General features: G+C 35.7%; 1 protein-coding gene across 10 annotated transcripts in view; it reads right to left on the reverse strand.

Moving 5' to 3' along the window:
• The window catches only part of CDC42BPA (CDC42 binding protein kinase alpha), a 158,299-nt gene that overhangs the window by 73,338 nt on the left and 58,298 nt on the right, over positions 1-26,663 (reverse strand). For 9 of the 10 annotated variants that reach the window (XM_026695643.2, XM_087934521.1, XM_087934485.1 and 6 more), the window contains exons 3-7: positions 21,060-21,143; positions 19,629-19,724; positions 18,293-18,441; positions 4,305-4,398; positions 2,114-2,314 (exon numbers count right to left, since the gene is read on the reverse strand). In XM_026695643.2, the coding sequence (XP_026551428.1) occupies positions 2,114-2,314; positions 4,305-4,398; positions 18,293-18,441; positions 19,629-19,724; positions 21,060-21,143 (624 nt within the window). Of the gene's footprint in view, positions 1-2,113; positions 2,315-4,304; positions 4,399-18,292; positions 18,442-19,628; positions 19,725-21,059; positions 21,144-22,221; positions 22,286-26,663 lie in introns of those variants that run through there. The other variant, XM_087934533.1, reaches the window with a different exon arrangement.

Below are 26,663 nucleotides of genomic sequence, written 5' to 3' on the forward strand. Positions count from 1 at the left end.
CTCCCCCTGATACCTCCAGCTCAAACACACCCCAAACAGGCACCCAGATGAAACCTAGCTTCCTAATAAATGATAGCTGTCTGTTTACTCGAAGCCAAACCGCACTAAAAGCCTCCAATACAGGAAACACAATGTTGCCAGCCAATCAAGATAAAAAAAGCTACAAAACAGAGAGAAGATATTAGAAACACCAATCAAGCAGAACACAGCAAACTCCAAGACCAATAAAAACAGACCAAGACCCAACCAATCAGGATGAAGAAAAAAACCATTCTGGCACAGCAGTAGGCAAGCCCCAAATTTAAAACAGAAATGGCTGTTAAAGTCTGACTCACAGACGAACACAATACAGAAGCCTGATGATGACAGATGAGATTCTGCCGAAACGTTGCTACAACTTTAAAAGCACAACTATAATGACATGGGAAAATACCCGAACAAAGCTGAATACCATACATACATACACACACATATATATGAATGAGTTGTATCACAGTAATAATATCTTTCGTTATTAAGATATTAATACTGAATATTTATTATCTGTAAATTATTTATATTATTATTATTATTATTGATAATCACCAATATATATAGATATAAATATATATATCTAAATTAATAGAAAACAGCTTGATATAGTGAGTATCCAAACAGCCAAATTAAGAACACCTGAAAAGGCCAAGATAATAAAGAGAGGCCTTCAACAGCTTCCCTGCACAGGCGGACACAGGCCTGGGTGCTCGCTGTTGTGCCGCTGGGTGGGTAAGGCTGTGAGGGTTAAGCCAACAATAATGCACGGATGGCCTTGAATCTAATAAGAAAATGAGATGTAATAATTCCTTAGGTTATCTGAAGAGAAACCTCGGATCGGGAAGGAAACTACCTCACACAGCTCGAGTTACAAATAGCGCGGCCACACGGTCTTTAAAACAAAAGCAAAAAAATGGTCGTTACTTTTGGAGGGCGCACGCTTCCCAGCAACAAACTCCCGCTGCGTGAAGAAAATGCCTCCGACGGCTTCTCCTTGTGGCTTAGAAACGGCTGGGAAAGGGGTGGAAAGAATTAAGCTTTTATGCTTTCCACACTAAGATGGTGTTCTGAGGGGAAAAAATCAAACGATACGACTCGGATGAGGGCAAAAACACCTACGCTGCTATTGCCGATGTAGAAAAAGGCAATGCAGAATCACAATGGCAGGGGGTAGAAGCAGCTCAGTGCAATGCCGAAGCCGCCTGCTGCTTCCATGTGCAAAACGGCGCTGCCCGAAAATGCAAATGATCTCTGATGGTCAGATGGAGAGAGCTAAAGTCAGGAGATTGTAATGTGATTTGGAGGCTAAAAGCCTGAAAAAACAAACTGGACTATTTCCAAACCTGCTGAATAATTCTCCTGTTTCGGCCAAGGAAGAACAAAAAGCACTGCCTATCTTCAACGAGGCTGAGACAAAACTGGGGAATGCTGGGGAGGAGTCCCACCGAGGAGGAGAATTTCACAAATTAAGCCCATCCTAGACATGCAGAGACTGAAGCACCTCCCACTACTGGATGCTCTGAATAGCTCATGGGAGAATTAAACATTTATATCTGGTTGCAATTTTGGAGGCTGCACCCAAAAACAGAATTCAGAAGATGAAATTCAAACCCACAACAATATTTGTTTGCACTAATGATCTTTTCCTTCCTGTTCTTCTGGACACATGGAAAATTATATAGGGGCAGGAGGAGGCACTATTCCCGCCATCTGATCCATTTTCAGAAGCAGTTTCACTAGAAAAACCATTTCATTAGATTTCACCAATGTAATTAACCAACAAGAATATCAATAAAAATGTTAGGGTAGTTAAAGTCAAGTCAATCAATAAGTTAATCAAATATGCAAAACAATTAATATTTTAATTTAAAGAAATATCTTAACTGAATTAATTTACAACAGTTTCATAATCTGGTATGCCTTCTATTCTTTTCTATCATGAGCTGCCATGAGAAATGCATTTTGAAAAGAAATATATTAAACACAGGCAGAAAAAAATATAAATGAATCACTAAGCAAAATAATTCTAGATTCCTTGGATGCTGTCATTCATTTCTACATACAAGGATAGCTCACTCACTTTGTGGTTCATTATCTTTCCATATGTCTCCACCAGAGATTCAGCATAAAAAGGTGTTTCTCCGTAAAGCATTTCATACATGCAAACACCAAGGGACCACCAATCACATTCGGGACCATATTTTCCTTTCCCATCTTCCATGGCTTGCAGAATTTCTGGAGAGATATAATCTGGTGTTCCAACTGCCACTGAAGACTGAACCTGTAGGAATTATTATTTCACAATGAAACATTACCCATAACACTATTTCTGTTTCTATATGTATAGGAACAGATCCATTTATATTTAAAGTAGTGATAGGTATGAGTAGATGGAATTAAAGAGAAATGTTTTCCACCATGACAGATTAAAAATCCTAATAGCAATCTGGCATTTATTAGCTATAGTTGTTATCTTGTTCCTGAACTTGCAGTGAAGAAAAAGTCCACATCTATATACAATCTTGTATTTCTTCCAGATTGTATCAAATACTGAAAGATTGTGTTAACAAACTGCACATTTTCACTTTTTTCAAAAATCTAAAATACTTTGCCAGGACTTGGAGTAATGTAAACAAAAAGTAATAATAATAGCAAGTGATATAGAACTAGATATTTAACCTAATTATAAATTATGACTAGGAAATACTAGAACACACACAGGCAAACAGGCAGAAATGGGCTCTGGATTTTATCACAGATTTGGCAGAAAGTAAGTAGCTGTATTTTTAGAATGCAAACAGGATTTATATTTTTTCACATGTTTCTGATACTTTTCAAAAAACACACACGAAGATCTAGGTTCAATATTCAAGACTGGGGATCAGAAGAGAACATACAGATAACATTCAAAAATAATGAGACAACACAAATCATAGAGAAGACCATTTCATGAGATAGATTGCAAGAAAAACTACTGGTATGGATCAGTAGAAGGAAGGAAGGAAGACTAGAAACTTTTTTATATTTTTAAATGCTGAAATATTCAAAAGACTTGCTGTGAAGTATTGGAATAGATATATTTGTTCATTATTACTAAATAAAATTCTTTAATAATAAAATCAAGATCTATTAATTCACAGCAAAAAACAAAGTAAAACTGACTGCACTGCAGGTATTTTTCAATGCCTAACTTTGTTGTTTAAGGACATAAAATTCCAGAAAGGAGTAAAGAGCTTCATTTTGCTCTGCCACCCATGCTATATTAAAATATTGGAAAGGTACATAAGCAATTGAAGAAAAGTTCTCCAGGATGGTATGATCAGTGTAAAATTTGTATTCTGTGATACAATTCTAAATGGCTGTTATCTTTTATATGTGTATCATAAAAACAAAACAAAAGTTTAAAGAACTTTAAAGTACACATTATTGTAAAACTGGCCAGTTACACTGCTGCATTATAAAGTACTTTAAAAAAATCATTACACAAACGAAGAAAGGAAATGTTTACACATTCATCTCCACATTATTTCATTTATTTTAGCAAGAGCAATGCAGTCAAAATATCAGGGTTATAATAGTGGCTATAGAACAGGATAATACAAATTAAATTATTCTGTTATACTTGGTATATTGACATTAATGTTGTACCTGATACACCAATTCTCATGTGATTAATGTCCAGCTATAACAGACCCCTAACAGCTTGAATAACATGTCAGGCAACTGACACTAAAAAGAATACTATGTCTTCCCTTCTATGAATCTCAATTCCTCTTAACTGTTATAATCCACATATTCTCTTTCATTATCAATTATTATATCTGTTTTGTTCGTTCTACATTGAAAGCAACTAAATTATGCACTCAGAACCTAAATTCTATGGTGAAATAGATCACTGACAGAACAAATGAAGATATCATTCAAAACCTATGGTAGATATTATGGTATAGAACTATATAACTATAAAAAATGGAAGAGTCACAGGATAATGGGAATTATTAAATATTTATGGACAATGATGGTAAAGTAAGATATTTGGTGAAGGAACATAAAAGGAGTGCAAAGTGAATGAATATTATAGTATATCCAGCCAGAAGAATTAAAATTGATTTCTATTATAGCTCCAACACCATTGCTCAAAAGAATAATTTAGTAACCAACAATTCTTTATATCGAATATAATCCCAAACTGTATTGGTTAATAAGGTTTAAATATTAAAAATGTCTGAAAGTACATTTTAACTGAGTCTATTAAAAAAAATCTAATTTACCGTTCCATCTTCCATCAGCTTCAGACAAGAACCAAAATCTGCTAACCGAATATGTCCATTCACATCCATCAGGATATTGTCTGGTTTGATATCCCTGTGAACAAAATTCATTTGGGTCATTCCATGTTAAATGTCATTTTATCAGCTTAAGAAAATATTTTTAATTTCAATCACTTTGGGGACAATTAAAATTAAAATGCATATTGCAAAGTAATCATGATTTGATGAAACTTGAATCATATGTATTTCTATCAATTAATGTATATCAATTAAAATCTGCATACATTTACATATTAGTGATATAACAGTAGAGAACTGCAGTATTTGTACTTTTAGGTAAGGCATGTAAGTGCTGCATCAAAAATACTATTACAAGATACATGCCCTATGTCAGTGAGACGATCACAAATGTGTTATAAGATTGTATAATGGATTTCATAAAGTACTTTCTAAAAATAACTTAATATTCCATTGTAAATTTTAAAAAAATATTTATTAAAGTATGGCACAAAGAGAGATAAACATAGAACTACTAAAATCATTTTGATATGATAGAGTAAGTGTAAGTGCATTCAAGTAATTGTTGTACATTGTTTTATTCTTTCATTGTAAATTTTATTCCTTCAATGATATTGTTGATTATTTAATGTGTCTTCTCTTTTTATTATTATTATTGATGATGATGATAAAGTGTTGCCTACATACTGGATTCATAATTTTGGCTGTAAATATAGAGGTGTTATAGCTTCTAGATGCTGCTTCACAGTACCTTTCCTGGATATCTTTATTAGCAGAGGAAGCAACAGCAAACTAGAAATCCAAATCTAGGGGTAAGACTTATAAAATAAGTACTAATGTACTAATTATGTATTATGTGTCATATTCTTCATTAATTTGTTCACTTTGATTCCTTATCGATAACATAGAGTACGGGGAGAGGAAGCAACATGCAATCCTTCAGTTATTGTTTAATTTTCCATTGACCTGAGCACAACTAAAGTGAACTATAGCCTATCATATCTGGGTAATGACACATCTTTTACTTTGAAAACAAATGCAATAACCAAATGAAAACACCTATGTGCAGAACTAAATAAACGAGCACATCCAACCTCAGCCTTAGAAAAGAACACCCCACCCCACCTATTAGCCATTAAACCTATACTCTGGGCTGCTATAATACCTTCCATCTTTCATGAGCACAACATATTCCCTTGAATCTTTTTCTACTTCAGAAACAAGTACTCTGTGCGTTCTTCCCTGTTGCTGATTTTTATCCTGCTTCCAAACTTAATTTAGGCCATATTAATAGTATAGTTGGTCTGTGACTGATTATATATTGAAAGCAATTTAATATTGTTGCTTAACAAGACTGACTTTTGCAAAGTACAAATAGTCCTCAACTTACAACCACAATTCATATTATTAAATGAGAAATGTGTTAAGTGAGTTTTGCCCCATTTTATTACTTTCCCCACCACATTTTGTTAAGTGAATCACTGCAGTTGTTAGGTTAGTAATGTGGTTGTTAAGTGAATGTGGTTTCTCCAATGACTTTGCATGTCAGAAGGTCGCAAAAGGGGATCTCATGACTCAGGGACTCTGCAACTGTCATAAATGTGAGTCAGTTATCAAGCATCCAAATGTAAATCACATAACCATGAGGATGCTGCAATGGTCGTAAGTGTGAAAAATGGTCATAAGTCACTTTTTCTGTGCTACTGTAACTTTGAATGGTCACTAAATGAACTGTTGTAAATCGAGGACTACCTGTACAGGAAGCTCTTTTTGGCAGGACCACAATTGGGACCAGCAACTTGGTCATTAAGTGGACGTGGTCATTAAATGAAACCGCTACTATGCTTATGATCTTACTTCAGCTTTCCTTTGCTTTATAGACCTGCAAAAGTCATAAATGCAAAGAATGATCATAAAAATTACTTTTTCATCATCATTGTAATTCTGAAAAGTCATTAAACCAGACAGCTGCTAATTTGAACTATCTGTATCTCCTTAGTGTCAAAATTAGGTAATGGGCCAGGAAGGAAGGCTTTTTATAACATAAACCAAGGATTCTAAACTATATACTTTGTATCTAGAAAGCGGAAAAATAAAATCTATTTTCTAATTTTTACAGAAATTATATCACATTAACAATATAAGCATTTATTCTTGGTCTGGCTATAGCCGTGTTAGCAAACCTATGGCACACAAGAGGTTGCCTGGAAGAGCCCCACTGTGCATGCACATGTCCCCCCACTAACAGATTGCCAGGTATCCGCCACGCATGCGTGGGAGGAGAGGTGCATGTGAGAGTTGCATGCGCATAGGCATGCAGTGTGGGGGGTTCGCATGTGCATGTGTAGGGGGCAGGGGAGTCACGTGCATTGCATCATGGGTGCAGGCATGTGAGCGCGCACACTTTTGGGACGCAACGTGGAAAACGCTTGCCATCATGGGGCTATAGCCTCAAAAGTAAAAATTAGAACAAGAGAAAGAGGGAGGAAAGGAATAGAGCAGGGTGGATTTGATTTAAATCATGTGAATTTAAATCACAATTTAAAAAGGCTCAATTTAAATCAATTCGATTTAAATCATAATTTTTAAAGAGCAAACTGTCATCTCTGTCCTGCAGCAGCTCCTCTGACCCGCTGCTGACTCACCAACAATCCCATTCACTTTAATGGGATGGTTGGCAGTGACACAACAAGGTGAGGGATGTGACGGGCAGCAGTTGAGTGGATGCCCGCTAACAGGCACTGCCATGATGGATCTGAAATGACAGGTGCTCTTTAAATGTAAGACTCATTCTTGCTGGTGGTTAGAATCTTTAATATTATTATTTGCAAACAAAATGAAGATTTCCAATACAGCTTGCAAAGCTTGGTTTCACTGAATTTATTGTAAAATATACAGCCTCATGCTATGCAACTAAGTTCTACTTCATGCTGAATAAACTAAATTATTAATGTATCTTAAATAGAATATTATCTTTAGATAGATTTTTTACTCCACAAGCATTTTATTAAAATATATTTGATTAAAAAAAATCTGATTTAAGTTTAAAAATCTGCTTTTTAATTTTTTTTTTAAAAAAGCATAAATTTTTAACCACCCTGGAACAGAGATAACCATATTTTATGAAGTTTAGTTGATTACATAGATATGGTTTGAATGAATATTTAGCTATCAAAAATTTAAGTGAAAATTTTGCTAATATCAATACTATAAGTCTTTACCATGGTCTCAAAATTAAGTAAAATCTATTAATTAAGGCCCGCTTCTGAAGTTGAGTTGTATGAGAAGTTGTTGGTCAATAAATAAGTAGAAAAAGTAATCTTGTTATAAATGCTACATCCATCTGGGAATACCATTTGTTAAATGAATCCTGAAAGGAAAAACTGTACAAATATATTTAGCTGCTAGGATACAAATTGTTGATACTAATGATTGATATAGATTATTGATATGATATTGATATGTAACTTCAGTATTGTATATTTATGTTTTCATCTTTTTTGCTTCTTACTAAAGAAAGGCTAAATATCTCTGTCACTATTATATTATGGCACAATTGGCAAATCTTTTCTGAATTATAAATAGGAGAACACTGGAAATGACAGATATTAGCCAGCTGAACTGATTGTTGCCAAATCATGCCAGAATAAATTTCTGTTAATAATTATTATTTGTTTTTATAATGGTGGTCAACCATTTATACATGGATTGGATGGGGGAATGCAGAATGCATGTACTATATGAATTTGAATTCTGCTAAATGGCTAAAATAAATATTCACACAGTATGCTATCATTTCTCTATAGGAATTAGATAAATGCTGTAACCTACAATATATACCAAATGAATAACTCAACCCGCAAGAGAAGCTGTGCAACAGCAGTATTTAGACAAGCAAAAACATACTACAGCAACCCTGAACATCAAAAAAAGGAAACTGATCATCACACTACATCTCCCCCCACAAAATGCACTTCATCAAAATGTGCCCTACTATTCAAACCAAATAGTACAACCAACACAGGCCATAAAAAAGGTAAAGGTACATATATAAAAAAAAATTGTCAGAAACCACCAACAGATTATTACTATCACATGGCATCAGTGCAGCACAAAAACCAATTATAGCCCTCCAAAACATCTTACATCTAAAAGATCCAGCAGACAAAAAACAGGAGTCATCTATAAAACACAGTGTAAGAAATGCAAAACCCCCAAAGACCTAAACACCTCTCCACCAACAATCAACACCTAGACAAGCAGAGATTAACACCAAGATTAACATCAGACTAACAACCAAGAAGCAAACAATACCCCAATGAAGGAAATGTTAAACAAGCTAGCGATAAAGTCTAACCAAAGTACTACGAAGAGCACTCCCACTAACACTGATAGGGCAAGCCTGTCAAGATTCCAGGTAAGAGTCTCAACCAACAGTTTAAGTCTGACAAAGCCACTATAATATAAATTGAGAGCAAACCCCATTCCCTACCAGTATTGATGATGCTATCTAGTTTGGGTAATGAAATTTATGCAATAAAATAACCAACCTTAGAGTTATGAATATTTTCCTCTATCAGTATTATAATATATCAAAAGATACTGACCCAATTATTATATCTATATTCTTTTATTTGAATATTTCCTTTCAACTAAAGATTTTACTATTCTGGGCCTTCTATGCGGTGGTGTCCGTCTTATGGAACATTCTCCCCCGCTCCAAGTGAAATCAAAATAATTTCTTCCTAATAATGTGATCATGACTTTCTTTAAAGAAGCCAGATCTATCAAACTCACAAAGAAATATTATTATCTTTGGAGCCCAGATAGTTAGCCTACTTCTGCTCTTTAAATAATATGAAAAGGACAATGATCAAGTAAACAAGAAAGTTCTTTAAGGAGTTGATTTGTTATTCCTTTTAATTCATCCTCCCAATGTCCCAGCAAAAGGGAAGTTTAGCCCTAGCATCAGCCGTTTTGAAAGAGATAGAGTGGAATAGTTGTTACTGTAAGATTTATGTTTTATTTTCTCCACCACCTAGATATTCTGTGTTTGGAAATATTTCAGATGCAGCTGTCCATTTAGTCATTAGTCTTTTCTGTCAATTGATTCTAGCTTTTCTCTTATTTTCATTAATAGTTGCCAGATTAACAACATACACAAAAAGTAATTGTAATTTGACTAATTTTTAAACAATAACCACATTCTTCCTTATATATTGCATCACTGAATTTTCTCTAGGTATAATACTAATATTAATTATAGTTTCCCCCAATGGATTTTTGCCTTATAATAATTCTATACTTTTAGATGATTTGATAATTATTTTCTAAGTTATCATTTAATTGTGTTATTCAAATTGTATAATGTCTTGCTGTATTAATTTTTATGCCCAAAATGCTCAAAATTAAAATTTTTATATGTATTGCTATATAATTTTTTATCTTGTTTTATTCTAGTCAATTTCTATACTGTATAATCTGCATTTATATTTGTTGAGTTAATATGACAAACATGTTAAATTTCAGCCTTCTGTTTATACTTTATGCCTTCTAAATGTGGATATTATTACAGCTAAGAGTTGAGATATAGAATAATGAGTTTTACTTTTGGTAATTCATGTTATTGTTTTATAGCTCTGTTTGGACTTTGTGCAGAAACTTGGAGAAGTTACTGGATTTGCCTGCATTTAAGAGTTGAATTATGAGATTAAGAGTTTATATCTGTTAATTATGAGTTGAAAAGATAGTAAAATTATCACAATGAGGGGATTCTTTTTCTTCTATTTTTCTTTTTTTAAAGTTAGTATTACTTTTTTTACTGTTATTAAATTTGTAATAAAATGATTTTTTTTAAAAAGGATATTTGGCAAGTTAAATGTGATCCTCATTTTTTAAGTAAGTGTTTTGCTGGTTAATGACTGAAATAAAATGATTGGCTTTTGTATAGTTCTGCGTTTTGTTTTCTCAGTAAACTCCTATGGCTGAGTACAGACCAGAAACTGAATCTCTTCAAGTCAGCTAGTCCTAATTCCATCACTTTCTTGGTCAGAATTTTTCTTCTAGTTTGAATTGTTAGTGCAATTGTTCAAGTAATTTTGCTTCTGAAGTATTCCTGACACTCCCTGTTACAAACTACCTATAATCATATATTTTAATTACAGACCCATAATTATGTTTCATTTTAATAGCCAACCTCCTTTAGTGGTTTTGTCCTAACCAAACTCAAAGTAAATCAAAAGATGCTAACGTTTGTATATTCTCCTTGCCCATAAAGTCTCACTAAGCAAAACAATTAGGGGAAAACCAGACATTGCCAGAAGATAACACTTTACTGGCTTGGGCAATTCAAAAGCAGCCCCAGCATTAACTATATGATTGTAAAATCATTTTCTGATGGATTTTGAAGTTCAAGCAAATTATTTTTTTAACACAAAGTTCTTATACAGAGGAAAAATGTACACTGAATATGTAAAACAAAAATATGTCAATTCCAATACAGAGGCTGATCAATTTCAATAGATTAAAACAAGTCTATTTCCATTACATAATTTCATGCGGCATCTTACAGAATTCTACAACTGAGCATTCTATTCTACTATATGTTCTTAATTTTGGTGTACTAATTTTCATCACAACCAAAAACATTTCCTATAAGCTAAATTTAGTATGACTGAACTTATTTAGAATTCTGTTTACTTACCAATCAAGGTTACACATAAATAAGTTTTACATATGTATAACTTGAAAGTAAAATTACTGGATATAAAACATGGCTGATTACAAGTTTTTTTCTTAAGGATACTGGCCTAGTTCATGTGATTATTATGATCCCTATACTGATCAGAACAGACAATTTGAAATACTGAAATAAATAATTTTAACACTATCCAATGGGATACAGAAGATAAAAATAAGAAAAAATAGTTTACTGGAAATAGAGAAAACAATTGGTGTTAAGGTACATGAGAATTAATAAGCTTTTAAAAACCCTGTTTATTTTCTATCAATGACAAATTACAATTTGGTTTCACCTCCTTTTCAGACATGTTTTTAATTACCTAGCACTGCATCTAAAAATATACACAAAATGTACCTATATAAATCTACCTACCTTCCTATCTACCTATCTTTGCCCATATTCCTTTTTGGAGCTCTATAGAGAGAAGGAATACAAAATACTAAGCCAAATAAATTAAAGTTATAAGAAAAAGGAAACGAAATACTGCAAAACCTTTTTATGTCAGTGTTATATCCCATATCTCTCCATGCCTTGCTGTCCTTGCAAACTATCCTTGCTTCCTGTTGACCCTTTCATTTTTTATTCTGTGATCCAATCTTCATTTATTCTCCTTATATAACCATACTATAACATTTTTTTCATTCTTATATTTAGTTGACATCCTTTCAATCTCCTTTGGTTCTTAATACTTTCTCTTATTTTGCCAAACACACATCTCAAATACCCTGTTCTCACCTCTTTCAATGTTTTGTCCTGAAATATCTAACTATTACTCCCTTATAACTAAGTGGGGAAAAGCACACTCTTCTACACAGAGATGTACACATATTATGACATATATTCATTCTGCACAACAGGCAACACATTAATCACTACAACTTCTCCAATCATTTTCCTATCTTTAATAAGCATCAAGTGTCCAAATTATTTGCCAGTTAAGTGTAACTTGCAATAATTCATCCCATTTTCCCATTCAAAAATAATCACATTCACCTCTGATACATCAATTTTAGATCCATGTTCCTTATTGTATCATAAAAGTAATCATTCAATGCAAGTCATTTAGGTCTCAACATAGCATTATTTGCATACATTTACATTCACATACCCAACCAACACATTCTAACAGCATAAAAGGATTTCTTGTACATGTATCCATAAATATATTAAAGTACTGATAACTCATTATTATATAACCTTATTTTACTCATCATGCTGAAATACTGTATTTGCTAAACTTTTTATTTATTCCCATGCATGCTTCACATCGATCATATATCACTCTTATTTCATTATGCAACCATTCTGCAATCTTCCAAATCCATTATTTGTGCAAACTGCCCTAATTCAAAACCTATTCACTTTATCCTGTTTTCTCTAAATGAACAAATATACAGTAAGTTTTATTTCACACTTTCATGCATTTCTCAATGATAAACTGAAAGCAAAAATCTGCCCTGCATGCCCATCCCTATCATAATGCTCCCCTAGGCAATGGGCGGAGGTCACTTGAATGGTTCTTATACACTTGGTCACCATTTCATAATTTGTACTGTTTACATTGGATGTACTTTTCTTTTCTTTTTTCATGTTTGAGTTGAACAGCTTTACAGATCTTATAAACAAACAAATAAAATAAAATCTATATTGCTCTTACATTTTGCTCATTATCATTACATTTTGCTCATTATCATCTCTTGCATCCTTTCAATCAGAATTCCCAGGCATAGTTAACAAACCAGTTCATCTGTTATTTTTCTCTTTTGCTACTTTTCCCTTTGTACAGGGGAACAGTAAAACCATTTTCTGTTCATCAAGCACAAATGCAGACTTCAGTTTGTGGGTGCTTGTCTGTGTAGAGAATACAGTAGAGAGATGGAAGGGGGCTTCCCATTGTTCAGGCTGCTTTGTTGGAAATAGGAGTAGATCAGTGGTGGTATTCTATCGGTTCGGCCCAGTTCTGCTGAGCCAGTAGCGCTGATGGGGAGCGGAGACCGAACTTGTAGTCTCCACTACTCTGCTGTTAGGCCCGCCCGCCCGCCTGGGCTCCCATACCTTTATCCCCTGCTTTTGAAGTGCAGCTGTATTGCATGGCACAGCAGAGTGCCGCACAGCAGCTCTGAAGTGACCAGAGTGCAGGCTTGCAGGAGGTGAGTTGGAACGCCTGTGCAAAGTGTGTACACATGCACAAAGCATGTTCACTAAGCCACAACCACCAAACCGGTGATAAAAATGTTTGAATCCCACCACTGGAGTAGATCCATTGGGAACAATTAAGGAGGCAGACCTAGACTGAAGTTTGTCTTGGAATGGCTTGAATACCATTAATGGTTGGAGTGCCAAGTTTGAGAGTGCTGATTAGTGTGTGTGTGTGTGTGGGGGGCACCAGGGGTATTTTTTGCTGACAGACACAATAGCTGTGGTGGGGTTTGATATGGAGCTCTTACCAAACAGCAATGGTGTTCGCTGGAGTTGGTGGGAGAAGGCTGTACAAAACATATAATAATAGAGTTGGAAAGGACCATGGAGGTCTTCTAGTCCAACGCCCTGTCTATGGCAAGAGATTCTATACCATTCTGGATAAATGGCTGTCCAGTCTCTTCTTGAGAAACTTCAGTGATGGAGCACCTCCAACTTCCGGAGGCAAGCTGTTCCACTATCAGGACATTTCTCCTTAACTCTAGATAAGATCTCTCTTTAATGATCTTCCAACCATTACTTGCTGCCCTGCCCTCACGTGCTTTGGAAAATAAATTGACCCTCTCTTCTCCGTGAGAGCCCCTCAAGTACTAAAAGACTGCTATCATATCACCCCTAGTCATTCTCTTCATTAGACTAAACATACTGTACCTAGTTCTGTCAATCATTCATCATGTGGTTTAGCCTTTTTTGATCCTCGGTGGCCGTAATCTCCAGCTACTGCTATTAAATGTCAGTTTGGTATGACTTGACTGGGGAGAAATTCAGCCAACTTGGCTAGCATAACTGAGATTTGGAGAGGCTGGATGGCTGGGGAGGTATCTAGATTTTGCACTTGGCATCAGCTGTAAAAGTAGGGAAGGAAGGATGGGACATTAGTATGACTTGGGGGGGGGCTTTGTGCTAGATGAATAGAGGCTCTAGCTGAAATTGAGTCCTTGGAAACAGTTCAATTTATCGCTACCTTATTGGCTTCCCAGCTACATAGCAACTTTTCTACCTGGACTGCTAAACTCCATTGCTGATAGCAATTGGTTTGAGGATTCACATGTCCCTGGATAGTGTTGGGCTTGGAGTTGCTTGGGACCATGCCCACTATGATAAACATGGAGCTGTTCAAAATTATTGAAGAATTAATACATGTTTAAGATTACACATTAGATCTGGTTTTTATATCAGGGCATTTCTAATATGATCTGAAGGTGAAGGATATTACCATTAGTTCTTTGCCATGCTCGGGTTCCGTTCTGTTCACTTTTCTGCTTCTCCACATGAACATACTGTACTCCTTGCAGGAAAGTAAATCCTATTAGATGACTCTGACCCAGGAAGACTTGAAGACTCGTGGGTTTTTTTTTCCTGAGCATCTGATGGACTCTTCACCTGAGGCATGGTTTTCTGACCAGAATTGGCAATGACAAGGATCTTGGATCACATTACTCTTATATGGCCTCTATCTATGTATACAGCTTTGAGAGTTGAAACATCTGAAGAGATGACTAGAATGTCACTGGAGGAAGAGTAAATCCGACTGAATTTGTGTTACAAGTTCACGTTAGAGATTATACCATGCTGATAATACCAGTGAAACACAGTTATGTTCACCCTTACCCATCCACTAATAGTCAACCACCAATCCTTTATCTAGTGATCCACTTCTCAAAGGGCAGAGATCAGCATTAGGATCATCTAATGAATCTCTGAAAAATATTCTAGTTATCTAGCAGATAACGTTACTCAGATTTACTTGGAGTAGAATGATAACAAGAGATGAAAATCATCTTTTTGTAGCACTGTACAGATGTAAAATTCAACATTTAAAATCTATCTAGAACTAAACAGCAAATTAAGTCTACTTGGGGGGGGGGGGGAGGCGGCGGAATTTCAATGCTCTGTTTAAAAGTGAATACATAGTTCCCTTTGTTAAATTGATGATTTTCTAATGACAAGTCTTAAATCCTTTATTGCAGGACTTTAGAAAGGTTTTAAAAGCCAATTTGATTAATTGCTTTATTATGATTTGGAGTTTTATTGATTATGATTTTAAAACTAGATGCATGCTTTTTTTTAGTTTTGCTGCATTTTTATTACCTAAATTTAATATTATTACATTGTTATCTTGAATTTTGAACCTTAATATGTGGCTTAAAATGTGTGGTCACAAAACGGAGGCTGAATATTAGAAAGCTAACTATCTGGCAATTCCTTTTATACTATGTCCAACATGAACTTGATTTATATTAAAGGTCAACAGCAACCACCCTGGAAGCTGGCAGAACACTATAGCTGCAGTTCAGTTAATAATTCTGCAAATGTAGAATTTTCTGTAAATGGGCAGCTGACAGTTTGTTTTTCTAGAAAACAGCACAGCTGGCAATATGTTTTTCCATCTCATTCTACTAGCACAACTTTATTAAATAAAATAAACTGGAAATAAGTCATAGATCTCAAAAAGTGTGTGTGTGTGTAGATTTAAATCTTTGAGGAAAAAAACCCCTTGATTTATTGGCATGATTTGTGTTAACTGAAATCCAAATGATAAAAACTGTCATTTTGGATATAAAGAGATTTGTGAAACAGGAAAATACAGTACATTGGCAAAGTTGCAATTTTTTTTAGAAAAGCACAGGAAGTCTTATGAAAAGAATATAAGCAAAATAAGAAGCATGCCTGCAAAGGTCTAATCTAACTACTTGCTATTCTAATTGTGGCATACTTAAGCATCTGAATATGGAAAATACTACCCTGATCTGTAGGTTGTACCAGTTAAATGATTGCTTAAAAAGGAAAACTCCTCTGGTAACCGCAAAATACAGACAAATCGGAAGGCAGTTTTCTCCCATTGCATTAACTCTTTTCAGTTTCATTCTCTTCTATACAAAATAATAATTAGTTCTTTGTGGCCATGGATTCCTTTGTTTATACTGTTTTTACAGTACTTTTTTGCCTGGTTTTAAAAATCCTGGCTCTAAAATGACTAAAGTCACTATCGTTACATCATTCTGCTGAAAAAATGACTAAAATATCTTTCATTCAGTTATAATTTTTCCTTTCTTTCTCTCAATTAAAAGGCATTGTAGAGTTACTCTCTTTCAATTCTCTACTCAATGCAGAAGTTACAACATTGGATGCAAATAGCAGCCTGGCTGCATTTAAATATCTCCAGTCAAAGAGAGAGGCCAATATCTAACAGTAAAGGAATAGGCAGTCAAGGAATATGCACAGACCAGCACTTGGTAGAGTAGCCATGAAGGCCTTGGAAAAAGTATTAGATGCTACAATGTGCTTATACCTATACAGATCAGAACTCTATGGAAGTAAAAGTTAGACTTTGAAGAAGCAACATATGAAGAGTATTGATACTGTTGAAATTCTATGTCAAAGAAGATTCCAGAGAATACCCTTGACAGCTAAGAAAATAAACAAATGAATCATTGAACAAGTCAAAAGTTCGGAGGCACAAATGATCCAGCTCATACTTCAGACACATTATGTGAAGAGCCAGTTTTTAGGAGAAAGTTCTAATGCTGGGAAAGGTGGAAGGGGAGAAGAAGGCAACCAATAGTAAAAGTCATCAGTTACTGTGGCAATGGGTACACCATTGTAAGAACTGAAGGACAAGGTTAAGAACAGATGATGACACCAATATGATGGCACATATTCAATCTAATCCCCTGTTCTTCTTATGAGTTTCTTCTAAAGTTTTCTACGATGTGGTTTTCTGAAGTTCTAGTTCTTATTTTCCTCTTTGTTTTTCTTTTATGCCATCATGTCTTTCTTTAGCTTTTCTTGTTCAAACTAAAGTCCAGGGTCCTTTAACACACACACACACACACACACACACACACAGGTAAACAAGGAAAAGAACATGGATATGTAGACAAGTCTGACATACGGAAAAGTATATGCAAAATTATTCAGAAAAGTATATGCAAAATTATTTGTAAGCATGTTCAGCTAAATGTATGTATATATTTCCGGTTAGGAGCTCTGCAGCAAAACACGTAAGTCAAAGTGTTAAATAAAATAAGGTAATAGCAACTTCAGATGCTTGAGAATTTTAGTTGTTTGTTTTTTACTTGACAAAACAAAAAGACAAAACTTACCGGACAAAACTTTTACTTGACAAAACAAAAAGAACTTACAGGAAAATGTATTGTGCTTTATCATCAATCATGCATAAATAAAAGGGGTAAAGCAGCAGAAAATATGATTCAGGAGAATTTCTAAGCTATGAACCTGAATACAACTTATCTAGAACAAGGTGACACTTTAAAACAAACAAACAAACAGTTTTATCCAAACACATTCAGCAAATGTTTCCAAAATAATAAATTAAAAACCCTGGAAGTCAGTATAAAAAAATAGGGCAAGAGATTTTCAATACATCTTAAATTTTTCAGGTTACCCATTTCTTCCTTCTGGTCTATAACTAGCATGATAAATTAGATTAGCATAATCGCTCTCTTGAGAATAAAAAATTATATTCTCCTAAATTTAGTTGCAGAAATTCATATCACAGCTTCATTTTATGGCTGTTTATAGTGACATATCCAAATTTATTATTATGTAAGGAAACTCAGAAAATATTTAAAAAGTATATGTGGTAAAAACAATATATATTTGTATATATTGTGCTGAGCAATACAAATACACTACAATATTATTAGAATGTTTAAGACTATAATTGCATATTTACCTCACAAAACTACCCATCTACTTGTTTGAAATAAATATGCAAATTAATGTATTCATTCTAGAGCAATGAAGCTAATGAAATATGAATTAAATTTTTGTATATATGACTGTAGCTACAAATGACTTGCAACCTGACTTGACAAAGGCTCATACTGTTAAAAATCTTCAGTGAAATTGTTCAACAATTTCTGTCAAAAGAACTGGACATTAGTAGATAATACTATCCTCATTAAGCAAATGTTTAAAGATTTAATTCTTGATAAACACCATTTTAATTAAAACAGCAGAGACTAATTCACAATGGGAAGTATAATCTATTGATAATAATTACCTGTGGACATAATGTAGCTGATGTACAGAATCAATGGCTACCACCATTTCAGCTAAATAAAAGCGAGCCATTTCTTCAGGCAACCGATCCTCAAACTTACTGAGCAAGGTAAGCAGATCTCCACCAACATAATAATCCATAACGAGGTACTAGGAATATAGAAAATAATTTTGATAGAAGTACAAATATGCAGTAAATATAATAAATCGGATAAGACTAAGAGCTGCTTTCTCAATATGATTAGGGCAAGATAAATCTTCTGAAAATAAGTTCTTTGTATATCCTCCATTATATAACACCTGTTTCAAAATCTTTGCTCAGTCCCAATATTTTTCTTTTCTAGAGAAAGATTGGACCAAACACAACAGCCTTGCTATTAACCAAAAATATTCTATTGCTTATTCTTCCCCTATATCTATCCGACACCTGCAAATACAAAAATAAAGCATAGCAATATCTAATCACTTGAAAAACTGGAGTGAGACATAAATGTCACACTTTTCCTCAAAGATATACAAAAAGGCAACTTCAAAAGTATAATTAATTTACATATAGTTAATTTATAAAAAAATCCACTCCCATCAGTTCTTACAATCATATATTACTAAGATCTGATATATTTTGACTGCAGAATTTTTGAAAAAAGGAATAAAATGGGCAGATTTTTGAAACTGTAATCACATTCATACATAATATTCAAACATAACCAGAGGTGGTATTCAGCAGGTTCTGACCAGTTCTGGAAAATTGGTAGCGGAAATTTTGGGTAGTTCTGAGAACCGGCAAATACCACCTCTGACTGGCCCTGCCCCATTTATTCTCTGCCTCCCAAGTCCCAGCTGATTGGCTAGGTCTTCTTTTGTTGCCCTGCACAGGAGAACAGAGCTGGAAAGCAGGTTAGTGGGATGGGGAGGGAATGGGGATTTTGCAGTATCCTTCCCCTGCTACGCCCACCACGCTATGTCTACCAAGCCATGCCCACAGAACTGGTAATAAAAAAATTTGAATCCCACCACATAAACTTTTAAAAAATAATTGGTCACACTTCACAAGTGGCTAATGTCTTTTGCTATGAAAAGCTGGCCAATCATGGCTTTTAAATCCTGCTAGAAGTAATGTCATGTGTTTCAATGTACTTTGTCCATTGTGAAATTGTCTCCAGATAATACAGAAGATATACCTCTTTGTCTATTCATAGGAACAACTGCTTGTATGGTGGCACGGCAGCATATTTGCCACTTAACTATTTGAATTATCAATAAACAGTAAGATACAAGCAAACAGGTAAATTAAAATTAGACATTATGTTCAAAGATTACTTTTAAGTAATACTCACTAAATAATTTTCATCCTGGAAGGCGTAGTGCAATGTTGTAATCCACTGATTATCCCCATTCACCAAAACATCCCTCTCTTCTCGAAAACAAGCTGTCTAAAGGATAGATAAATATAATTATTATAAGCAAAATGCAGAGTCATTTAGAGTTCTTTCCATTTAAACAATAATACTGAAGATGTAGGAAATAGAGTTGCCATGTAAAAAATAGTTTTTCATTACAACTATGACAATTCAAAGCAAGGAGGGTAAAAAATGTGGCTAAAATAATAAAATTACTTTTAAAATCATAAAAGTGTAACATTAGTTCTTAGAAAGTTACAGCTGCACATTAAAAATAGAAAGAACCATGAAACACAGCTACTGTACATAGTTTCAGTTAAAAGTCTAAGTAAATAATTCCTTACTAATGTCTCAAGTCAGGGTACTAATATCAAAAACACTCTATTTTGGATTGCCAAATAGTAAATTCTGCATGAATAGTAAATGAAACACCATCAGAATGGTATTCTTCCTATCTCTTAATTATTACAACTGATATAAGAAAAAGGACAATTATCAGGAGACTATATTCTGAATTTACCAACAGTTGGATTCATTGAATGATCTGTATTGTCCTGTTATAATAGAATATTAGTGACAATCAGAACCTACAATTAAGAATCCCACCAGAACTAAAAAGAAATGAAAAAAAAGTAAAAATACTTGAAGAAGAAATGTAACAGGTTTTTTTCCTAATTAAAATTAAATCAATTTTGGCAGAAGAACTTTTTTGGTGCATCAAACATTTTTAATCATTTAATGTGATTTTCCATCTTGATTTAAATCACTACGGGGCAAAAGTCAGTAAGTAAGTGATGGTTGTCTTCCCAAACAGATTTGGCAACATCAAAAAAGTAGGTAGGAATACAATAAGCATTTAATTTCTTGTCAAAAAGCTGACTTTGTTAATCATCCATTGGACACTGTGCAGATGATTTTAATCTAACAGCATGAACCAAACAGACAAAAATGGATGCCCAAATTTGGTGTATGCAAACTTTTATGGCAAGGTTCTAAAAACAGAAGGGATTTATTGGAAATTTAATCTGCATGTTGTCCTGTGATAAAACAGTTATTTGAATGTTTCTAAGATGAATAATCACATGTTTTGTATTCTAATTCTATATAAAAGAGCCCCATAGAAAAAAAAATCTAAAAAGCAGAGATCAAAACAGGGCAGAAGAATAATAAACCTGTTTTACAAGGTGATTAAAATAGACCGTTCAACAGAAATAAATTATAACAGCAACATATTGTAATATTTCATACTCTTTCAAGATATATTGCATTTAGAAATAATCTGGCTTTTTAAAAAATTTGTCAGATTCTAATTAAAAGAGAAGAAAAACTACAAACTTAATAGCCGTTTGACCATTCCTTGAGTCTTACCTCCGCTCTTTTCAGCATTTCCCATTTATTTAATATTTTCATGGCAAATACTTTGTCTGCATTTCTTAATTTCACAACAGCAACCTGCAAAAATTAATTTTTTAAAAAAGTAGGCATAAATATTAATTTCTCAGAATGCCACTGCAGATGCATTTGTAATCCCACAATTTATTTTAGTTATAAAAAATACAGGTAGCCCTCACTTAATGACCAGCTGCTTAGCAACCATTTGAAGTTATGATGGTCCTCTCCAGAACGACTTACAACTCATTTTTGAAGTTTTGAAGGCCACACACCCTCACCTCAATCAGATGATCACACTTTGGGTATTTAGCAACCATTTCACATTTATGGCTGCGTGCAGTGTCCTGCAATCAAATGACCATGATTTTTGGTGGCTTTTGCCAGTTTCCTATGTTTACTTTCGATTGGCAAAAAAAGCCCTTTGGGGAAAATGGACCATTTTAACAACCTCTGTGTTAACTTTACACTTAACACAGTCTTCTCTTAATGACCACTGCAAAAAAGGCCATAACATTGCATGCAATCACATGATGACCAATTTAATGTCCGCCAGAACTTACGAGTAGTTCCAGACCCAATTACAGTCATATGTTAAGGACTACCTGTATATCAGCATGGTGCAGAACTTGTGTTTCACAAAAACAGACTATATTACGATTTTTAATATTCTTCCTATATAGTGGACCTTAAAAGTTTGTGAACCGTCCTCACCTTTCTGCACAAATATGACTGAAAAATGTATTTGTTCCCCACAAAAATCCTAAAATTAGATAAAAAGAACCCAATTAAGCAAATGCCTCCATTATCGGCATGCTATAAGTGTCCCTCAGCATTGTTAACCAGCTGCAAATACCCAGTCTTCTATGCCAAGGCCCTCCAACCAGCCCTTCTAATATAGCTGCCAGCAAACTCTACAAAGGAAAAAATCCACTGGGGAAGAAATGCCAACAGCAAAGAGAATACACTACACAGAGTGGCCACAGAAACAATAAGCGCAGTTGGCACCAAGCCCAAAGGCATGGCAAACATGGTTAGCACAGCCAGGGTAAAAGCATGGCCCATCATCTGGCCCATTACTTCAGCCTCCAAGACAGCCCGAGCAGGTTCAAATCTTGGCCCAAGCCAAACCAAATCCGACCTTAATCCAGGTAACTGCCAATTGAAACTTGTTGTACAGCTATACAATTTAAGAGGACAATCCGTCTCTGGCTCCTGCTGTCTCCATTATACATAAACCTTTTGAAAAGACTTCCAATTCCTTTGCCCATCTGGATTTCTGTACACAAAATTATGTGTGGAAGCAAAAGACACATGGTGACACTGGTATGTAAGGAGATTTTTAGTGAAAGCATTGCCACAGGCATAGCTGTCCTTTCAATAATTGCCTTTCAATAAACATAATGTAAAGTCTTAAAAGGAGTGACAGGAGAAAAAAAAGCCATGGGGAAATTTTATTCTGGATACAACATTGATATTTGTTCTTGTTTTGGTAAAATTCAGTTAAGACTTATATTTCCTGCATTCTTAAAAATTCTTAATACTAAAATACATTCTGAGGATATTCCAAAGAAGTATTTAATATATTAACTTCCAGTCCAGGCTTGAGCTCAAGTAATAAGTTCATACTTTGTAAGGCAAACTTTGATGATAAATTGTCTTTTAATGTTTTATGATATTCTGACATGTCAAAGACACATACAAAACAGAACACAATACACACACAGAAAGAGATGTGACTTTGTGAAAGTGATCTTATTTTATTTTTATTCAATATAAAAAAGAGAAAAAGGAAAGGAAATGGTGGGAAGCCTCAAAAGTACACATTTCTCATAAGCAAAACAGATTACGTTACATTACATTTTATTATAATGTATTCAGGTAATTAACATTTAACTAACGTTTCTTAACAATGGGATATTAAAGTATATTTATAACTAATATATTTAGTTATTTAAAAGATTTACATTTTGTTCTATGAAAGCAGTCATTTTATTTATTTTTCTAGAAATGTGCATACACAAAAACAAAATAATGTTTAAATTTAAAAAAACTGTTTAAAAATTAGAAAAGGCAATCTTGAACAAGCTTTAAAAAAAGGAGAGGGGAGAGAGAGTCGTTATGCTACAGAGGGTCTTTATGTTATAGGAATTTTGTGTCTGACCGTTTTGCTGCACTTTAATCAACTTTCTGATAAGATGCCCAAATACAAGAATAACAGTATCATTTTTTTAGCCATTTCCTTTTTCTTATTTATTAAGTTTCAATCTCTAAATAAACAGGATACTATTATTTGAAAACAAACAAATGCAAAAATCAACAGGAAACAAGTAATTATAATCAGGATTAGAAAATAAAGCTGCAAATATAGTGCTTCTAGCTTTACAATAGAGAAAATACCACCAAAGCCTTCAGCTGCCGAAAGAATTATGGATAATATAAATCAGTTGCTCACATCCTCATGTGTCTCCTCCAAAGGATAATTAAGGCCATATATTGAGCACAGTTCAAAGATTCTAATCGATAGTAAAATAGACATTGTCTGATAAAGCTTGGTTGAACAGCAATTTTACTTTGATTCAATCCTATTAAATAAACTGTTAATTTTTCAGGCTTTCTTGCCTTAATTAATGCAGGTCCAGTAATATAACTTATATAAGAATAACTGGCATATTTCTTCTTTGTCTTCATCCAAAAAGAGCCAATATTATCTGATGTAAGAATTTTCCACCCCTTCTGTTTCCTCTTAAAAAGATATGTCTAAAAACTATATAGTAGACTCCAAAATGATTGACGTGCCTTATTTTCTTGTACATTTAATTTAGTGCATTCTAATAAACAGTGTATAAACAGTTACTATAGACTTATAATTTTATAAATGCACATCTTTCAGGAAGTTTTAAACACTTTGAGCTGCCAGCTCATATCTATACACCAACTGTAACTATAAGTGACATTCTTGATATAGCTCAACAAACAATAAAAATAAGGATATAATTTAATGCTATTATTTGATCTATAAGCTGCTCCAGCTGAACCTGTTGAATGTCCAATTCAGGAGACACGAAGTCAAGAATCACATGAGGTTGGTCAGCATGATCAGTGATGCAGCTGCCAAAAAAGTCATAACAATCCTGATTTAAGAAACAGCACTGATCTATGATCCCTTGTTTCTGCCTGATCTCTGGCTTTCGTGTTATGATTATATGGATACTGCTTATGGAATTCTGACATCCGGATTGGCTGGCATCCTTGACCTGGCTCCTGGAAGCTTGGACTGAATTTTTACTATTCTTCTGTGTGGTCCTGTTAAAAGCAAAACGAATCAGGAAAAGCTTCTTTCAAAGACTGGTCATTGGTAGAAGTTACCGTGAATGCCCTTTCTATCTATGCTGCGAGAGAGCCCAGGATGGGTTGACTCCTTCCTACGATGTCATAGCTGAGTCTGTACTAAGATATAAAAGCCAGCCCCCAGGAGAGACCCCAGCTTTGGCGAAGATACTTGACAGACTGAAAGGTGTCTCTGAAAGCCCAAAATAAATACAGAAATATGTCTTACCCTCTCCGGATGAATCAAGGGAGGGGCTGGGCTCTCTCGCAGCATAGATAGAAAAGGTGTTAACGGTAACTTCTACCAACGCCCATTTTCCTCCATGCTGCCTTGAGAGCCCAGGATGGGACATACCAAAGCTTGTATGTCCATGGGTGGGTCCTCGTCTGGTTCATCACACCGACTGTGGAACCACTCATTGAAGCACCTGTCTGCCGAAGGCTGCAGTTGCCGAGGCAAAAGCATCCAGATGGTAGTGTCTGATGAAAGGAGACGGGGATGTCCACGTGGCCGCACGACAAATCTCCTCCAAGGCAGCAGAATTGGCTGCATTTCTGGTAGAGTGCACCGTCAGACCTCAGGGAACCAGAAGGGCCGCAGTTTTGTAGGTCTCCTCAATGTAAGACCTGACCCACCTGCTAATAGTAGGAGAAGAGGCCTTGTGCCCCAAGTGAGAAGGGAAAACGGAAACAAACATGGCTTCCAACTTCCTGAAGGAGGAAGTGTGCTTAATGTATATTCTAAGAGTCTTTCTTACATCTAGCATGTGCCACTGCCGCTCTAAGTCATGGTGCAGGAGAGGACAGAAATCAGGCAAAACAATGTCCTGGGACCTGTGAAACCAGGTGTTAACCTTCGGAATAAATGAGGGGTCCAGACGAAGAACAACCCTATCATCGTGAAAGGTCCTGTCTGATGGAAAGAGCAGGAAGCTCGGAAACCCTCCTGGCAGAAGTGATGGCAACAAGGAACACTACCTTCACAGTCAGGAAACGGAGAGACACTGTTCTAAGGGGTTCAAAGGGGGGCTTTGTAAGGGCATTAAGGACCAAATGAAGGTCCCAGGAAGGATACCTGTGAACCACTGGAGGGTGCAGTTTGGAAGCCCCTTTCAAAAACCTCCTGACTGAAGTGTGATGGGATAAGGAAGGAAGCGAACCCCATGAAAGGGCTGAGGAGAGCGCTGCAACCTGCCTGTGTAAGGTGTTGGGGGCCAAACCTTTCTCCAGCCCATGCTGAAGGAAACCAAGAACTTCTGCCAACTGGGCTGAAGCAGGAGAAAGACCCTCCCCGAGGCACCATCGAGAAAAAGCCTTCCAGGTGGCATCATACATGTGCCTCGTAGAAGGATTGCGAGAAGCCAGGATAGTAAGGATGACCCTTTCTGGAAGATCAGCCTCCTCTAGCCACTGCCGCTCAAGTACCACACAGTCAGCTTGAACCACTGGGGCTCTGGGTGGAGCAGGTCCCCCTGGTGAAGGGAGATTAGATGGGCAGGGATCCTCCAAGGAGAAGCTACCGATAGGTTGACCAGGTCAACAAACCAGGGCCTCCTTGGCCAATAGGGTGCCAGAAGGAGCTCCGCACGTTTTTCCAACCTCTTCCGAATTATTGCTGGAATGATGGGAAGCGGGGGAAAGGCGTAGAGGAGACCCTTGGGCCATCTGCACCGAAGAGCATTGGTCCCCTCTGCTCCCTGGCAAGGAAACCTGGTGAAGAATCTGGTGACTTGGGCGTTTTGAGGAGTGGAGAAAAGATCCAGCTCCGGTGTTCCAAATCTGAGGGAAAGATCCCTGAATAGAGACGGAGGAATGGACCATTCTGCCTGGTCGACTAGGCTCCTGCTGAGCCAGTCAGCCTGGAGTTGCCGACCCCAGAGATGTGGTCCGCCGAGATTGATAACAGGTGTTTCTCTGCCCATAACCCCAACAGTAGAGCCTCTCTCATGAGGGCTTTGGACCTCGTCCCCCCTTGCCAGTTGACATGAGCCTTTTCAGCCATGTTGTCTGTAAGGACTAGAACATGAGAGCCGGTCACTGATTGCCTGAAATGCTTGAGAGCCAGAAAAATGGCTCTGAGCTCTAGCCAATTTATGGGAAGGATCTGTTCGGATCTGGACCAAACGCCCTGAGCTATCTGGCCCTGCATATGGGAACCCCAACCCAGGAAGCTGGCATCGGTTATCACTAGCCTGTCTGGGTCCCTGAACAGGAGTCCCCTCCAGATTGACGGGGAACGCCACCAATTGAGAG

The sequence above is a fragment of the Pseudonaja textilis genome, chromosome 1 (assembly GCF_049901715.1).
Source record: "Pseudonaja textilis isolate UNSWEBS1 chromosome 1, rPseTex1.2, whole genome shotgun sequence".
In the NCBI taxonomy this organism is placed as follows: Eukaryota; Metazoa; Chordata; class Lepidosauria; order Squamata; family Elapidae; genus Pseudonaja; species Pseudonaja textilis.